The 14443-nt window shown below is 43.9% G+C and overlaps 2 protein-coding genes across 2 annotated transcripts in view; one reads left to right on the top strand and one right to left on the bottom strand.

The window, feature by feature from the left end:
- The window catches only part of CFAP97 (cilia and flagella associated protein 97), a 38464-nt gene extending 35176 nt beyond the window's left edge, over nucleotides 1–3288 (top strand). The window contains exon 7 of the mRNA XM_013942128.2: nucleotides 529–3288. Within this exon, the coding sequence (XP_013797582.1) occupies nucleotides 529–596 (68 nt within the window). The 3' untranslated portion in view covers nucleotides 597–3288. The remainder of the gene's footprint in view (nucleotides 1–528) is intronic.
- A 1999-nt stretch (nucleotides 3289–5287) lies between these two features.
- SLC25A4 (solute carrier family 25 member 4) lies at nucleotides 5288–8058 on the bottom strand. Its single transcript, XM_067297139.1, has 4 exons — nucleotides 7861–8058; nucleotides 7116–7602; nucleotides 6430–6570; nucleotides 5288–6129 (listed from the first exon to the last, which is right to left on the bottom strand). The coding sequence occupies exons 1-4, from the start codon at nucleotides 7969–7971 to the stop codon at nucleotides 5972–5974; spliced, it is 897 nt and encodes a 298-aa protein (XP_067153240.1). The 5' UTR covers nucleotides 7972–8058; the 3' UTR covers nucleotides 5288–5971.
- Between the last annotated feature and the right edge of the window lie 6385 nt (nucleotides 8059–14443).

Raw genomic sequence — 14443 nt, 5'->3', positions numbered from 1 at the left:
CATGAAATATGTTTGTCATTGCATTGGCTTCTTACAGAATTTTATGTTTGATATTAAATTGCAAAGGATGTAGTGGGAGAAATGTTAAATGTTTCATACTACGTGTAGTGGAGGAAAACATAAAGAATCAGTTTAACTGATCCATTTTCCCTGTTAGTGGCGTTTGTTTGTTTGTTTTTCTTTCAATAAGCTATATTGACAGGTCTTCATCAAGTTAAAAGGAGATTACACTGCCAAATCTATTATGCTTTTAAAAAGAAGGCAGTCATCAAGAGGTAAAATTTATCTGTTCAGTTTCCCTTCATTCCTTGGCAGAAGTATTTTTACTGATCAAATCTTTTAGGTTGCTGCAGTGGGTTTTTCTATACTAAAATATCAGGCCATAACCCAGATATCTGTTTAAGATCAGCAATTAAAAATCATCTCATTATCAAATTTTTCTTATCAAATCCTGCTTCTAATACTTTTTTTTTGGGGGGGGGGGTAAGCTGTCGTTTTATGTTCTTTTCTTTCATTTTTTCCCTCCAGATCTCTTTGAAAGGAATTTAGGAGCTGCTTCCCTTCTTCCATCAATGAACCTCTTCACACTGGTTTGACGCACAGCCTGAGATAGGAACCAGTCTCCCTGCTGAAGTGGCAGGATCACCAGTTTTCATGACAGCACTGGAGCATGCTGTTAATCACAGTGTGAGAAATGGACTATGCTGCCTCTGTCCTGTTTTTGCTCTGGAGGTATCCATGCTTCATTGTGGGCTGTACTCCTTCCAGGACAGGGTTCTGCTGTACGATATTCCTACGATACCAGTGGTGTTAATGAAGGTCCTAGCTCAGATCTGTGACCATATGAGAAGGAGGGCTGATGATACATCTCTGCCTGGACAGCTGAAATGTGAAGGGCACTTTCCCACAGACAGCCGAGTCATTTAGAATTCACTGTTAGTCCCGGACAATCCAAGAGACTCAAGGTAAATTGGAAGAATAGGACAAGGCCGTTCGTCAGGTGAAGCGTATAGGCTTTTCCCTGTGCCAGAGCCTGTCTTCCATCAGATTGCTTACAGCCTTTACTGAAAATCCTGAGACATCTCTACTGCCATCCTGTCACTCAGATGAGGGTTTATCTGATTGTCCTAAAGCAAATGGCTAACTACATTCATACAATACTGTCTATGATATATGCAGATACAACTTTGGACTGTATTATCCCGATTGTCATCAAATGAGCTTGAGGATGAACCCCCTGTAAAAGCATGAGATTCTTCTAACAGGTCGCAGAGTTTGTGCTTTCCCTTGGAGTGCTGTCTATGCATCAGTGTGGTGATGAGGGCAGTGAAGTATCACAAGCCTTCTAGCTGTGGAGTGAGGACTGTCATGCTCAGGTGATGATGAATAATTCCACTATGATATTCTATATTAAGCCAAATTGTGAGGAAAAAATGGTTCCTTTTACAGGGAAGTGGATAATCTTAAAATCTGGTACACTGAGCATCAGATGCAGTCTTTGTGCTGTTTGTCTGCTCAGTCTTGAGCAAAATAGTGGACAAACCATGTCATTTCAACCTGATAATAAATAAGAAATACAGATCAACATCTGGAAAGCCATCTTCCAGGACTGACGTTATGCTGGGGTCAGCTTCTCGTTTCAGGTATCAGCAGGGTTTATTAGTACTTCTGTTACAGAGCTGGTTTGTCTTCAGAATGCATGGTTTCAAAACCTTGATCAAAAAACCTCTATGCCTCCCAGTAACTCTCCTCCCACTCAAAATGCGACAAGATTTGGCAGTAGTAATCCTTGCAGCCATGTCACTTCTGATTCCAGGATCAGCTGTGTTACTCAGTGTGGAGTCCTAAAATACCATTCTGCATGATTTTGTTTCAAGCTCTGATCAGGTACAAAAAGTCACAGGTCTCAGCTCTCTCCACATAGTGGCTCTTAGGACTAGAACATGTTATTGAGAGATTTTGTTTGCTTAAAGTGAAAAAGACTTCAGAAAGTGAAGCCAGGTGCTGTAATTTGCAGCCTGGGGCAGTAAGTAGGGGAGTCTGCTTTGTTGCTCATCTCCCTGATATCCTAGATTATTTAGTGTGACTTGATCCTGGTAACTGTGCTGTCCCCACAGATTCTTCAGGTTTTTGAAAGACTTAGCAAGGTTTTTTTCCTTCTGTCAAGGATGTGGACCCTCTGCATGTCTCTTTCTTGATGAAATGATGGCTGCTTCTTCCCTAACAAGTGTAGGAAAAGAGCGGTGGAGGCTTTCACCTTAACCAGAAAGGCAGGGAAGATTTGATCTGTGTCAGATTGCTCCCCTCCCACTCCCTGCAGTATGCTGTGCTCTTTAGAGACAGAGTTATCTTTCAAGCCTGTCTGAAGCTCCTAACTTCACCTTGGCCAAAAGATCAGTGTGCCGCAGTTCCCTCCCCAGGTAGTGCGCTTCCAGAACTGGGCAGCGCAGCATCTGCTGGATGGTAAGTGGGCTTTGTCTTTCTAAATTACTAGGGTGTATTACCAGGCTATTCAGGACAGGCTACCTTGTGTTCAGGTCTGAGAGATATAAAGGACTAGTGATTTTGATGCAGAGAGGTTCACTGAGTAACTGTCTACAAGGATCTCTCACAAAAGCATGGAAGTATTGGGACAGGAGCAGCAATTGTCTGTGACAACCAGGGCTCACTCCACTGGAGTTCAAGGAGCAGCTACAGCTTCTCTGCAAAATCTTGTATGTTCTGACTTTGCAGAGATGATGGCTGGATTTTAGTTTACACTTTCAGCGAGCCTTCTGCTGAGTGCCATGGCCTCAGTGCAACGCTGCTTTCAGGATAATAGTTATTTAATTAACAGCTTTGGACTCTTACCCCGGTAAATGGATCTTTGTGGAGAACACTGCCTAGAGTCTGCCACCATGTTGGTAAGCAATTGAGTAGAAATGAAGAGCTGTTTACCTGTAAGTATTCTTCAGAATGGGTTACTTCATGTACTCTCTCTTCCCCCAGTTGAACTTTCCAGCATTGATCCTTCCTGCTCTCATTTTTAAGTTTTCACTCCCTCTTTGTTACTTTTTCTTTCTGGTATATAGTAACTTCTTTCATTTTGACTCATCTGAAGTTTCTTTTGCTTCCTCTTAAGTAAGTTCCTTATTCTTACTCATTCACATGCATAATTCCCCCCAAGGCTTCTGTGCATTACAATCTGTCATTGTCTTAGGCATCTTTGTAGTAAACTAGGACCTCCTCTAAAACATGTAAACACAAGCTGTTCAGAAAGGTCAATGTGAAATAAACAGTAAATAATCATAGTGTGTCAGCAGGCTTTTTTATATAGATTGACCTGGCCTCTTAAGAGACTACTGGGAATGTGTTGGGGAAGAAGGGGGAGGAGAAGAGAAAGGGCAGAAGCAGGCAGGTAAAGGTTTCTAACTTCACTGTAAAACAAGCACCTTAAAAAACAGTAGGAAGAGGTTTTCTTCACATTCTTATAGTTCAATAAGCTACAGCCCTGGTTTGTTACTGCTGGGAAGAAAACAGACCAGGTATCTAGAGAAGCAAGTGTTTGGGTAGTGACTAGAAAAAGAGATGAAAGGACCAGACAAGACTTAAAGAAGTAATATTTCTCATGATGGAAAGAAAAGAGGAACAAGAATGTGCTTGGGAGTTCAAGGAAACAGGCTGTCTCCCAAAGCCAAGTAGTACTGGGGTTTAAGTAAGGAAGCTTAAATGTACCAGACTTCATCCAACATGCCATACTTCCTTTGTGTAGATAATTAAAGTGAGGGGTAATCTAAAAACTGCTTTCATTTGAGGACCCATTTTTTCTCCAAAACACTTCTGTTTTCAAGTGAACATATGTTGCCTGCAGCTACTGTTTTAGTAGCTTGTCCCTGCCTTCATGGAGAGGAGAGCTGCTAGTCTGAATCTATAGCAGGCACACCTAGATCATATTAACTAACACGGAGCTGGAAATGCCTGCATCTGTCAAGTAAATTGTAAATACGAGAAAGGGATAGCTAGAAACCAAAGTGTAGAACTTGGAGAGACAGAAACTCAATATCTGGGCTCAGGGTTGCTCTGAGCAGTTCCCTTTCCTGCTACTCACAGAAGTAGTTAATCTAAAGATTCTCTCCTCATCTGCATACTCACTTATGAAAATCATAGCATAAATGCATTCCCAGACCCTGAAAGCAACTGAAGTTTTATGATTGTAGTCCTGCAACAGTCATATACAATTTTAACCAAGATACCATCCATGAATACACTCTTTTGGGGAGACTTGTTGCATTTACTCTCTAAAGTCAGTTTCTTTCACAGAGCAAGGGCTAATATTCTTTCCAGCAGCTTGCTTCTTACACAGTGAACTGATCCAGCAATGCTTAGGGAACTGGTGTCAGAAAAGCCAGCTTACAGAGGGGATGGCACCTGCCAGAATGCCATTTTAAGCTGTGAGAGCCTTTTCACTAGGGTAGTACTACTATCTCATCAATTGTACTAGCCCAGACATCATCTGCTCTGAAGTTTGTACTCAATGTGTAAAGTGCCAGCTATCCAAGTAACTTAGTCTTTTACCTTCAAATACATCTAGTACAATTCCAACACCTATGTTTCTGCATTTTGTTTTCCCCTTGCCCCTTCCCAGGGCACTACAGATGACATTGGACAATCCAGAACTTTCAACAAAATGGCTTGTGGATTTTTGACAATTTGGGTATTACTTGTATAAGTGTTACAATTAAATACTCTGTTTCAAGTCTAACCACTTTTCCTAAGGGGATACATAGGAAGCAAATATGCTTGCTTATATAAAGTTTAACTGAACCACTGAAATAGGCACAACCCACTTTCCATCCTTTGCCCAATTGGAGAGCCTATTAGTCAGTTTACAAGTATACAATATCTGAAATTTAAGAGCTGTTGCCTCTTGTTTGGTAGTTAGCAGCTCACGTTGATAACTACACTTCCAGCTACATCATTATTGGAGTAACTCTATTACAGAATACTTAAAATAAGCATCAATAACTTGACTATCAGTTGAAAACACATTACACTTACTTCAAGGTAGGGGTAATGTAATGAATTACCACAGAACAGCTAAATCCATTGGGTAGTTTACCTATGATACAACTTTTAAGTGATCTCAAGCTGAAATGGTTCTTTGTTTTTGCTGTGGTAGAATTACCAGTAACCATTCCACCTACTCCTTAAAATTTTAACCAAAACATTCCAGAATTAAGGAGTACAAGACCATCACCTTAAAGCACATGTAACTGCAATGTGTTCTGTGCATTGGAAGCAACAGGAAAAAGTTTATTAATATTAATTTATTTCATCATTTCAGTTGAAGTTCAATTGAACATCATTCAGACAACTTTTTGCTTTGTGAAGATATAGGTCATTTCTGAAACATGGTATTTCTATCTTCCACAAAGTATGTTTGAAAAAAAATTTAATTAGGGCCTCAACCACATGATTGCATAACTTATCAGTGAAGGGGATGCAGTTAGGAACTTGCAGCCTGGGGCTTTAGTATAATTTGTATTTTCAAACATCCTTTTCACATAATAGATTTAAGTTCAGCTTTAGAAGAAAACTTTTTAATCCATGTTTTGAATGCCATCATGCTGTTGCGGAGCTAGAGACATCACTTAGCACAATAGGTATTTGAATATGTCAAATTTATTCAGAGTTCACATTATTTGATATTAAACTAGGTATAGAACATTTAAGTATTGTCTCTAGACAAGATGCATTACCTGATATTTGAAGGCATATAATATATACACAGGTTCCAATACAAACGTTGGAAGACTTTTCATACAAAATGCCACTGTGATATAGTGGACAAATTAATGCATCCTCATCACAACCAGATATGTTCCTCCAATTCCATTCTCAGTTTCCCTAGGAAATATTTTGTTGTCCATTAAATCACAATAGTATATTTAAAAAAGTTGATTGAGAACAATTGAACTACATGATGTTAGCTTTAGACATATTTCTTGATTTCATCATAAAGTACTAATACAAAAGCTCCACCCATGCCTCTCAACACATTTGACCAGGCACCTTTAAAGAACGCTTTGGATCCTTCATCTTTAGCGATCTTCTTCCAGCAATCAATTGTGCCCTTGTACATAATATCAGCTGTGGAAACAGACATATAGGTCAGCAGGTTTGGAGCTATACAGCAAGTCTGTTTCAACTTTGCTTATCCTCCCCCCTCCCTCCCCCCCTCCCCCTTTAAGTAATCAAAAAACCCACATATTAAAAAATTGAGCAATCAATTCATGAAGAGTCATTTTAATTCTCTACATGACAATCAAAACAAATCAACTCTCAAGCTCTTAAGTGAACAGGAAAGAAATAACCAGTAATGTGTTTCCCATAGGTGTTTAAGGATTCCTATGTGCTGCTGGGACACCATAGGAACAGGTTTACTCTTACCTCCCTTTCGGCCAGACTGCATCATCATCCTACGCCGCACAGTATCAAAAGGGTAGGATACCAGCCCTGCTACTGCAGTGACAGTCTGGGCAATCATCCAGCTCACAACAATATGCACATTCTTGGGATCAGGCAACATACCTGTCATCAAGAACAAATGAGTAGAGTCAGTATAGAAAGAAAGGGTTAAGATTGTTGGGGAGGGAATGGTCACCCACCCACCCCAGATGTCACTCAATCAAGGCAACAGGACTGTGCCTGCAACTTCTCCCTGCATCCATATCTATTAATAGATGCTATGAGTAAAAGAAATTTATAGTATTCTAGGGTTTTGTGACCTAGAGCCCTCTTCATGCTTGTTGACCAAAAGGTCCCTCCTACAGAACTTCTAGGCTGGCATCATGAACAAGCCCCCATAGAAGCCAATATGTAACAACCCTTAAGAAAGGGGAAGAGGGCATAAACTGGCAAGCGCCTGAAAACATTCTACAAACACAGAGCTGTTGCTCAGCGCAGCAAGTTGACAGAGGCAGGAATGCATTTCAGAAACATCTGAGCATATTCCAGCACTGGCACCCTGAGCTGGTGCTGCGCCAAGACCTGCTTGTCCTTGCAGGAGAGGGTGCCCTAGAGAGTCTTTGCTGGTTGGATCCTTTATTGCAGTCACTTCTCCATCCGCCTCTTACCCTTGGCAGTGTCATAAACCCCAAAATAGGCCGCTCTGTAGATGATGATGCCCTGGACGGACACACTGAATCCTTGGTAGAGGCCCTTCAAGCCATCAGACTTGAAGATCTTGACAATGCAGTCGCCCAGCCCAGTGAACTCCCTCTCACTTGCCCCTTTGCCCACATCGGCTGCCAGGCGGGTCCTGGCAAAATCCAGCGGGTAGACGAAGCAGAGGGAGGTGGCTCCCGCAGCGCCGCCAGACGCCAGGTTCCCTGCGAAGTAGCGCCAGAACTGCTTGTGCCTATCCACTCCCCCCAGGAAGATCTGCTTGTACTTGTCCTTGAAGGCGAAGTTGAGGGCCTGAGTGGGGAAGTACCGGATGACATTGGCCAGGTTGCCTCTCCAGAAGGAGATGATGCCTTGCTCCTTGGGGATGCGGACAATGCAGTCAATGATGCCCTTGTACTGCTTCTCGGCGGTGATCTGCTTGCTGGCATGCTGGACCTGCGGGGAGCAGGGCGAGGAGGGGGGCAGAGAGGGGCGCAGCGGCAGTTACCCGCCGCGCAGGCTCCGCGCCCGCCTCCCCGCGGCGGGGCCGCGGCCCGGGCGGCTCCTCGGTAACCGGAGCCGGGCGGGCGCCTGCCCATATTCAGCCAGGCCCGGCTGCGCCCGCCGCGCCGCGCTCCCGCCGCGCCGGCCCCCACCTGTGGCGCAGCCCCGCGGCGCTCCCGCCGCCGCCCGCCCGCGGCGCCCCCGCCTCACCTGCAGCAGCAACTTGACTCTCTCGATGGGGGCGACGGCCGTCTTGGAGATGGCCGCAGCGATCCCGCCGGCCAAAAAGTCCTTGAGGAAGCTGAGCGCTTGGTCACCCATGCTGGCAGCCGGTCCGACAGCCCCTGCCCAGAGAAAGCCAACGAGCCGCGCGCCTCCCCGCCCGGCCGCCCCCGCCGCAGTGGCCGCCGCGCACCACCGGCCAAATAACCCCTGCCCCCTCGCCTCCCCTCTTATAGCCCGCCGCCTCTCGCGATAGGAGGAGGTGCCCCCCCGGGGTACGCACATTGGCTGGGACCCCCCCTGCGCCCGCCCCCGCCGGGGGGCGCGGGGCAGCGCCGCCATGTTGCCCTGCTGAGGCCTGGGGCCCACTGGGCTAGGGACGTTTAAAGGGCAAATTAAAGTTATCTGGTCGCTGCTGGGGAACGCTATGTCAGAGCATGTGCCTGCTGTATTAATAGCACCAGGGAGGCACAGGAGGGGACTAAGGAAGCTGGCAGGAATACCTCTGGCGGTCTTAACTGTTTGCGTGCACGCCTGAGGCTGGCAGTAGGGCATAAAAGCTTGTCCAGGGAGATTTTGGTGCAATGAGCCGTCAAATCAGTGACTCACATCAACTTCAAAAAGCAAGAGGGCTTTAAGCATTGACTTGGTGTGCACAGGTTTGTTATAGGTAAACGCGACAAATTGACAACCACTCGGGCCGGGTTGCATAAATTCCAATTTATAAAATAATTGAGCAAGTCACAAGTAAGCAAAACAGCGCTGGGCGGCCGGGGAGTCTCCTGCTCCACCAACGGCATGCGCGATCCCCCCCTCACAGTCTCCTTATATGCGATTCCAGCCCCGGGTATATGTGGCACTTCCTGTAACTTCTGCGGTTGCGCCGGCTGTTGCTAGGGGGTCTTCTTCAGCCTTCTGGTGGTGGTGGGGATGAAGGCTGAAGTCTTCCTCTGCGTTGTGTGTGGTGACCCTCAGGTCATGCATATATTTTACAACTGTGTGACCTCGCCATTGCCATATTAGGCTATCTAAACTAACATCTCAGCCTCGCTGGCTCCACTTAATTATCTCAGGCGGGGTACATGCCCTCATTGCAGGATGTTGTGGTTTTAGCCCGTAATTAGCGCCTAGTTTCATCGTAAAATCACTTCCCGATTTGATGTAACAAACTAGCACCTATCACAGGTTCACACCTCTGTCACGCACGCAGGTGAGGCAGACGCAGATGCTATGTGCAGCGGGGCAGGTGGCTGGTGTGGACATGCTGTCGTGCCCCACCGCAGTAGCTGCTGGGGATGTCTGCACGACATGGGAGGTAGCCTAACGGTGTACACGCGTTCCTGAGCATCGGTAACCAGGAACAGGCTGGACCTCTGTGAGTCAAGGACAAAGAAAGCGTCTTCGTATTTGATACGCTGTGTGAACATGCAGGCTTTGAGGTATTTAAGTACCCTGGCATGCTCCACAGGACCCGGCTTTCCTGGGGAGGAAGATACCAGGCTTTCCTGTCTCATACCCTCATTTCAACTCTGCAAGGTCAGACCCTCCACAAAAGTTGAAGTCAGTGACCTCCCAAAGGAGACAGGGAGAGAGGGAGGGAGAAACTCCAGGAAGTACGTGCCAGGGAAGCTCATGTTGCCTGGCTCACACCAGACATAAAAGATCATTAAAGACTCTAGTGAAAGTCTGCTTTCATTCAGTGCCTGGTTCCTAGTGAAATGTTTGAGTCTCAAATGAAGAGTAGATGGTTTCCTCACTAGCTTCTCTGTTTTTTCATGTGTTCTTTCTAGCTGAGCCCCCTATAAGAAAGCTAGGAGGGTGCAATTCACTGTTACAAAGCTGTGTGACTTTATTGCATTGAATAGTTCCCTGAAAGCCAATGGAACAAATTACAAAGACACATACCTAGAAGTTTCTTTAAAAGGCACTAAGGTATGCCCCACAAGACCATGCTTTACTGGGGAATGCTTAGTGTAATAGGGTCTGCTTTGATTTGGTATATAGTATCGATAATGGAAATAGGATTCGTCTTAATGTGGATGCCAAAAGATTGGCCAACCCCTGGAGAGACATTCTCTTCAGGACAGCAAATCTCTCCTCACTGACGTGTTTGTTAGCATGAGTCAATGAGACTGTAAATTTGATCCCCTGTCTCTCTTGCCCTCTGCTGCTCTTAGATCTGTTGAGGTAGAGGTCTTTTCTCATGAACTTCAGCTCTGGGAAACTGATAACAGCTTTAACATCAAAGAGCACTCTTTGCACCCTCACCATCCTGAGCAGATAGAGTCTTTCTCCAGCTCCTAAGAAGTGGGAGGAGAGATCTTCTGAGGATACCCTTTCCCTGAACTCAGAGGAGTGCAAGAAAGACTGTGAAGCCAACCAAAGACCGAAAGCAAGTGCAAGCAGGAAGTATAGGGGATCCCTAAGATTAGACTGTGAGTTGAGGGGAGTGTTGTTTAGTGTACGTAGCTGCCTGGTACTCTTGACCTTTCCTTTTTCTTCCTCATAATCTACTCACTGTGTCTGGTGTCTCCCTTTTTCACAGGAAACTAAATATCCCTTTAACAACTCAGAGCTTCTACTGCCGGTTTCATGCAGAACCATGGGATGGTGGTGCTCATGGTTGCTGTCTGACTGTCAAGATTAGGTCTCCTCTGTGCGTGTGTACTCAGCCAGAGCCCTGCTGGCTGGTATGTGGTGAGTGAGGGGTGGGAGAAGGGTGGCAGGGCAGTACCGCAAGGAGGAGAGCAGGAGGGGCCACTCAGGCATGGGGCAGGGCTTGAGGCTAAGGCAGGGGGCCTGGCCCAAAAGGGTCTTCAGCCTGCCTCTCCCCCACCCTCTCTGTTTTAGTTCATTTAAATTGTCTTTTAAAATATATTTAAATAAAGTCTTTATCATAAGAATTCGGGTTTTTGAAGTTACTGTTACACATCATCGTCCTGCTTTACACAAGCTCTTTGGTTTAATAGGTATTTCTGTAGCAGTAATACTGTTTATCCATGATTGCCAATATTTAAAGAAACCAATGTGTAGAAAGTGAATAGTCACTTTTTATGCTTCTGGCCATATGCTTCTGGCCTCCCTGAGCCCAGATGTCCATTGCCTGGAGATACTCAACTTTGAAAGAGTTTTAATGAAAGCAGGGCTGGGCCAAGACACGTGTCTGCTACTCTGAGGGTTTTTGTTCATTCGTTTTTTTGATTTTTGCTCCAAAAGCCTATTTTGCTCAAGGGTCAAACCCACCATCGGGTTTGATCTACATGATCTACTGTGCAAGACAATCAGGCTTTTTATGCCTACTTATGTTAGGAATTCAAATGTAACCTGTAACGGACTTTGGGCCAACCTCTCTGCCCCACACTCCCAAACTTTATGATGATAGGATAAACATTTCCACTGGCTGGAAATGTTATGAAAAAGTAAAAGGAACTTGGCTTTTCATGCAGTTAGTTGGTGTTTGGTGTTCTCTATTCAGAATATTTACTTTCTCCCCTTTTTCTATAGAGAAATGGTTAAAGCAGTTTTGAAAACACAAGCCTCCCTTTCTAAATTATGGAAACCTAACTTTTAAGTCTCATCTTCCTTAGATGTTTGTAGTTTGGGAAGGGTTAACTCTCTTTTTAGGCTGATTTTGTGGGTGCTCTGTACTGCTAACATAGCATAAAACCATTGGAATTTGTTCCTAAAAGTTCTGAGCTAAAAATAATACCCTAGATCTGCATGTTCAAAAAGATTAGTGGCTGCATTGTGCTTTGATGTTTGAATAGTCAAGTTGAAACACTACAGGAGATAAAATTTTACAAAGTATTATGTGCCCTTGTTTGTTTGCATTGCCAAGACACTAGGAACCGTAGTGTTGAGACTAGGGCAGACACAAAATGGAAAAGTGTTTTTTCAAAAGTGGGCAATCTGAGTCTGACAGCAGACACAAAGGGGAGCGCAAGGAATCAGTAACACCATGAGGACCCCCAGTGTAGACAGTGGTGTACAGACAGCCTATTGGCAAGTTTACTGTGGTGCCAAGAAGAAAGAGATTTTTTTTCAGGAAAGATTTGTAGGGATATAGTAAATTCTCCTTGTATAAGGTTGTTTTATGTTTGTGGACAGTTCTTCCTCTTATCAAGAGGAACAGCATGGGAAAAGGCACAAAAGTGACAGAAAATGTAAAAAATAAGTAATGAAAGATGATTTCATGATCTGATTGGTCTGGCTGGAAGCAAGAGCCAGCATTTTCACAGTAGGCCATACAAGGCTATAAGAATAAACAAGAGTAGCTCATATTTGAGGTGATGGAGAACTATTAGCCAGTGGAAAGACACAGTGATAGGGATAATATGGTAAAGATAGTGGGTTAGGTCTACACAGTGTGTTTGTTCTAGGTGCGTAACAGGGTCATGAGACAAAATTTCTCAGATCAGAGAAAAAGAAATGTAAGTAATGTGAGCTTAGATCAGAGCTTTATCTGTGTGGAGGGATGGGAAGAAAAAAATCTCTGAAGTAATATGTAGACTGTTTCAGTAAGATTTGCAAGTGGTATGTGAGGCTCTAGGAAGAAGTCCAAGACAGAGATGGTGGTAGGTTTAGAGAGTGATCCACAATGATGAAGAAAGAAGGCAGCAGGAAGGATGGAGGACCGGGGAAACATTAAAATTTCATGGGTTTACCCACACTGAGGAGAAGTTTCACAGACTCCTGAGTTTTTTAGCTAGAAGTTAGAGAAGATAGCATTGAAATAGAAAAAGTTGGATCTGAATTATCACAATAGAAATAATAGCTGAATTTGTGCTTGTGGAGGAGATAATAAGTAAAAGTGTACAGGGAAAAGAGACGTGAACCAATGACAGATGTCCTAGGACACAGAGGAAGCAGCAAATGCAGATATTTCACTTAAAACAGCAATTTTACAAGTAGGAAGATAATAAGAGACCCCAAAGAGGCCAAAGAGAGGCAAGAATTGAGGAGAAATAACAGGGTGGTGGAGACAGAGATGATCAAGAAGGATGAAGGAGTGTGGATTCTGAGTTTTGTCTTGGGGAGATATTAGTGAGGTAGCTTTAGCTGAATATTAGTGTTAACTGTCTTAGTGAGGAATCTACATAGAGCTGAAAAAGAGGAATACTGGACAGTAAGTGTAAGCAGCATGTTGAGAAGGGAAATGTTAGTGCTGGAAATAGCAGTGGGAGTCAACATGGGGTATGTTTGCTTATTAGAGCATGTCAGTAATGTGAAGGTGAAGAGTTGGAGGAGAGTCAAAATTTCAGGAAAAAATGACAGAATGGATGAAAGTGAATATGAAAAAGATCAGAAGATGTGTTGTGACAGGTCAAGCACAAGGTGTAAAAGTAGGAAAGAACAAAAAATATCCCAAATGTGTGATAAGGAATAAACAGACACTTGTGGGAAGCGAGGAGGACCATATTCATTTTTCTTTTGGCAAGGATTTGTGCAGATGAGGTTCAGAAAGAAAACATTTAGAAAGTGCATTAAAAATGGTTTAAAGGCATCCAGGTCTTTAGTTAAGTTGGAAAAATATGTTAGAAGGATGGCATAGCAGAAGGAGGTGAGAATTATATAGTTGTGGAGGAATTAAACCTGGACATGGGCTGACCAGGAAATAGAAGCTGAAAGCACACCATGACTGGTGTTTGATAACCAGACTTCACACTTCAAGACATAAGAGTGGAGAGTAAGAAACAGTATCTACTATCAAATCTGTGCTAGAGAAGAAAGGGCAGGAGGAAGAGGGCAGTGATTACGTGGTATTTTATCAGTCTGATGAGATGACAATCATGGAGAAAACAAGTGACAGGACATGAAGGAAGACAGCTAGCAAGGGAGCAGGTCACAGAGGAAGGATGGGACACTGGAGATCAGAGACAGCAATGGTTGCTGCTGACCACATCAAGTGAATGGCTCTTTTAGTCAGTGGGACATTGAGTGTGGGCTGCAGACCATAAATGAACAGACCAGGGCAAGAAAACATGCAGGTGTCAGCTCTAAGGTGTCAGCAAGGACATCAGCTTGGAACTTGAACTGGCTCAAGGACATTTGGTCACCAAGTGGCAGAGCTAGGAATGATTGCAGGTTTCCCAGTTTTGCCAGATCTCCTGTATATACTGTTTGTATATTTTTTAAGATTTCATTTTTTAATTTTTTTTTAATTGCTCAGGACAACCACCCGTAGTTAGATGTTGAGTGAAAAGCAGAGTGAGTTTTGTCAGTAGAAGGACCAGTTTGCTCTCCCAGTCTGGAACACAACTTGGAGCTGAAGTGGATGAGATAGGAGTCTGGTCAAATGCATGTAAGTGGGTAGATGGGATAATGCACATCCTGAAATATGGCTTTGTATTTACATAAGCCCTGTTGGTTCTGTCTCTGAATAGAGATGCACATAGGCATCCTCTTGTTGCCTTGAAATGAGAGTAAGGTATGTCAGTTTAATGAAAAATTTCGACTGTTGTTTCCAATTTAATTATTTTACTTTATAAATTCTGTCTCCTCTCTAATTTGTGTGTTTTAGATGCTTTCAATCAAGCAGAAAAGGTTGGTTGGCATAAATCTGTACAATTCA

The sequence above is a fragment of the Apteryx mantelli genome, chromosome 5 (genome assembly GCF_036417845.1).
Source record: "Apteryx mantelli isolate bAptMan1 chromosome 5, bAptMan1.hap1, whole genome shotgun sequence".
NCBI classification, from domain to species: domain Eukaryota; kingdom Metazoa; phylum Chordata; class Aves; order Apterygiformes; family Apterygidae; genus Apteryx; species Apteryx mantelli.
The sequence above is the reverse complement of the archived record's forward strand: the minus strand, read 5'-3'. Positions and strand labels throughout refer to the sequence as shown.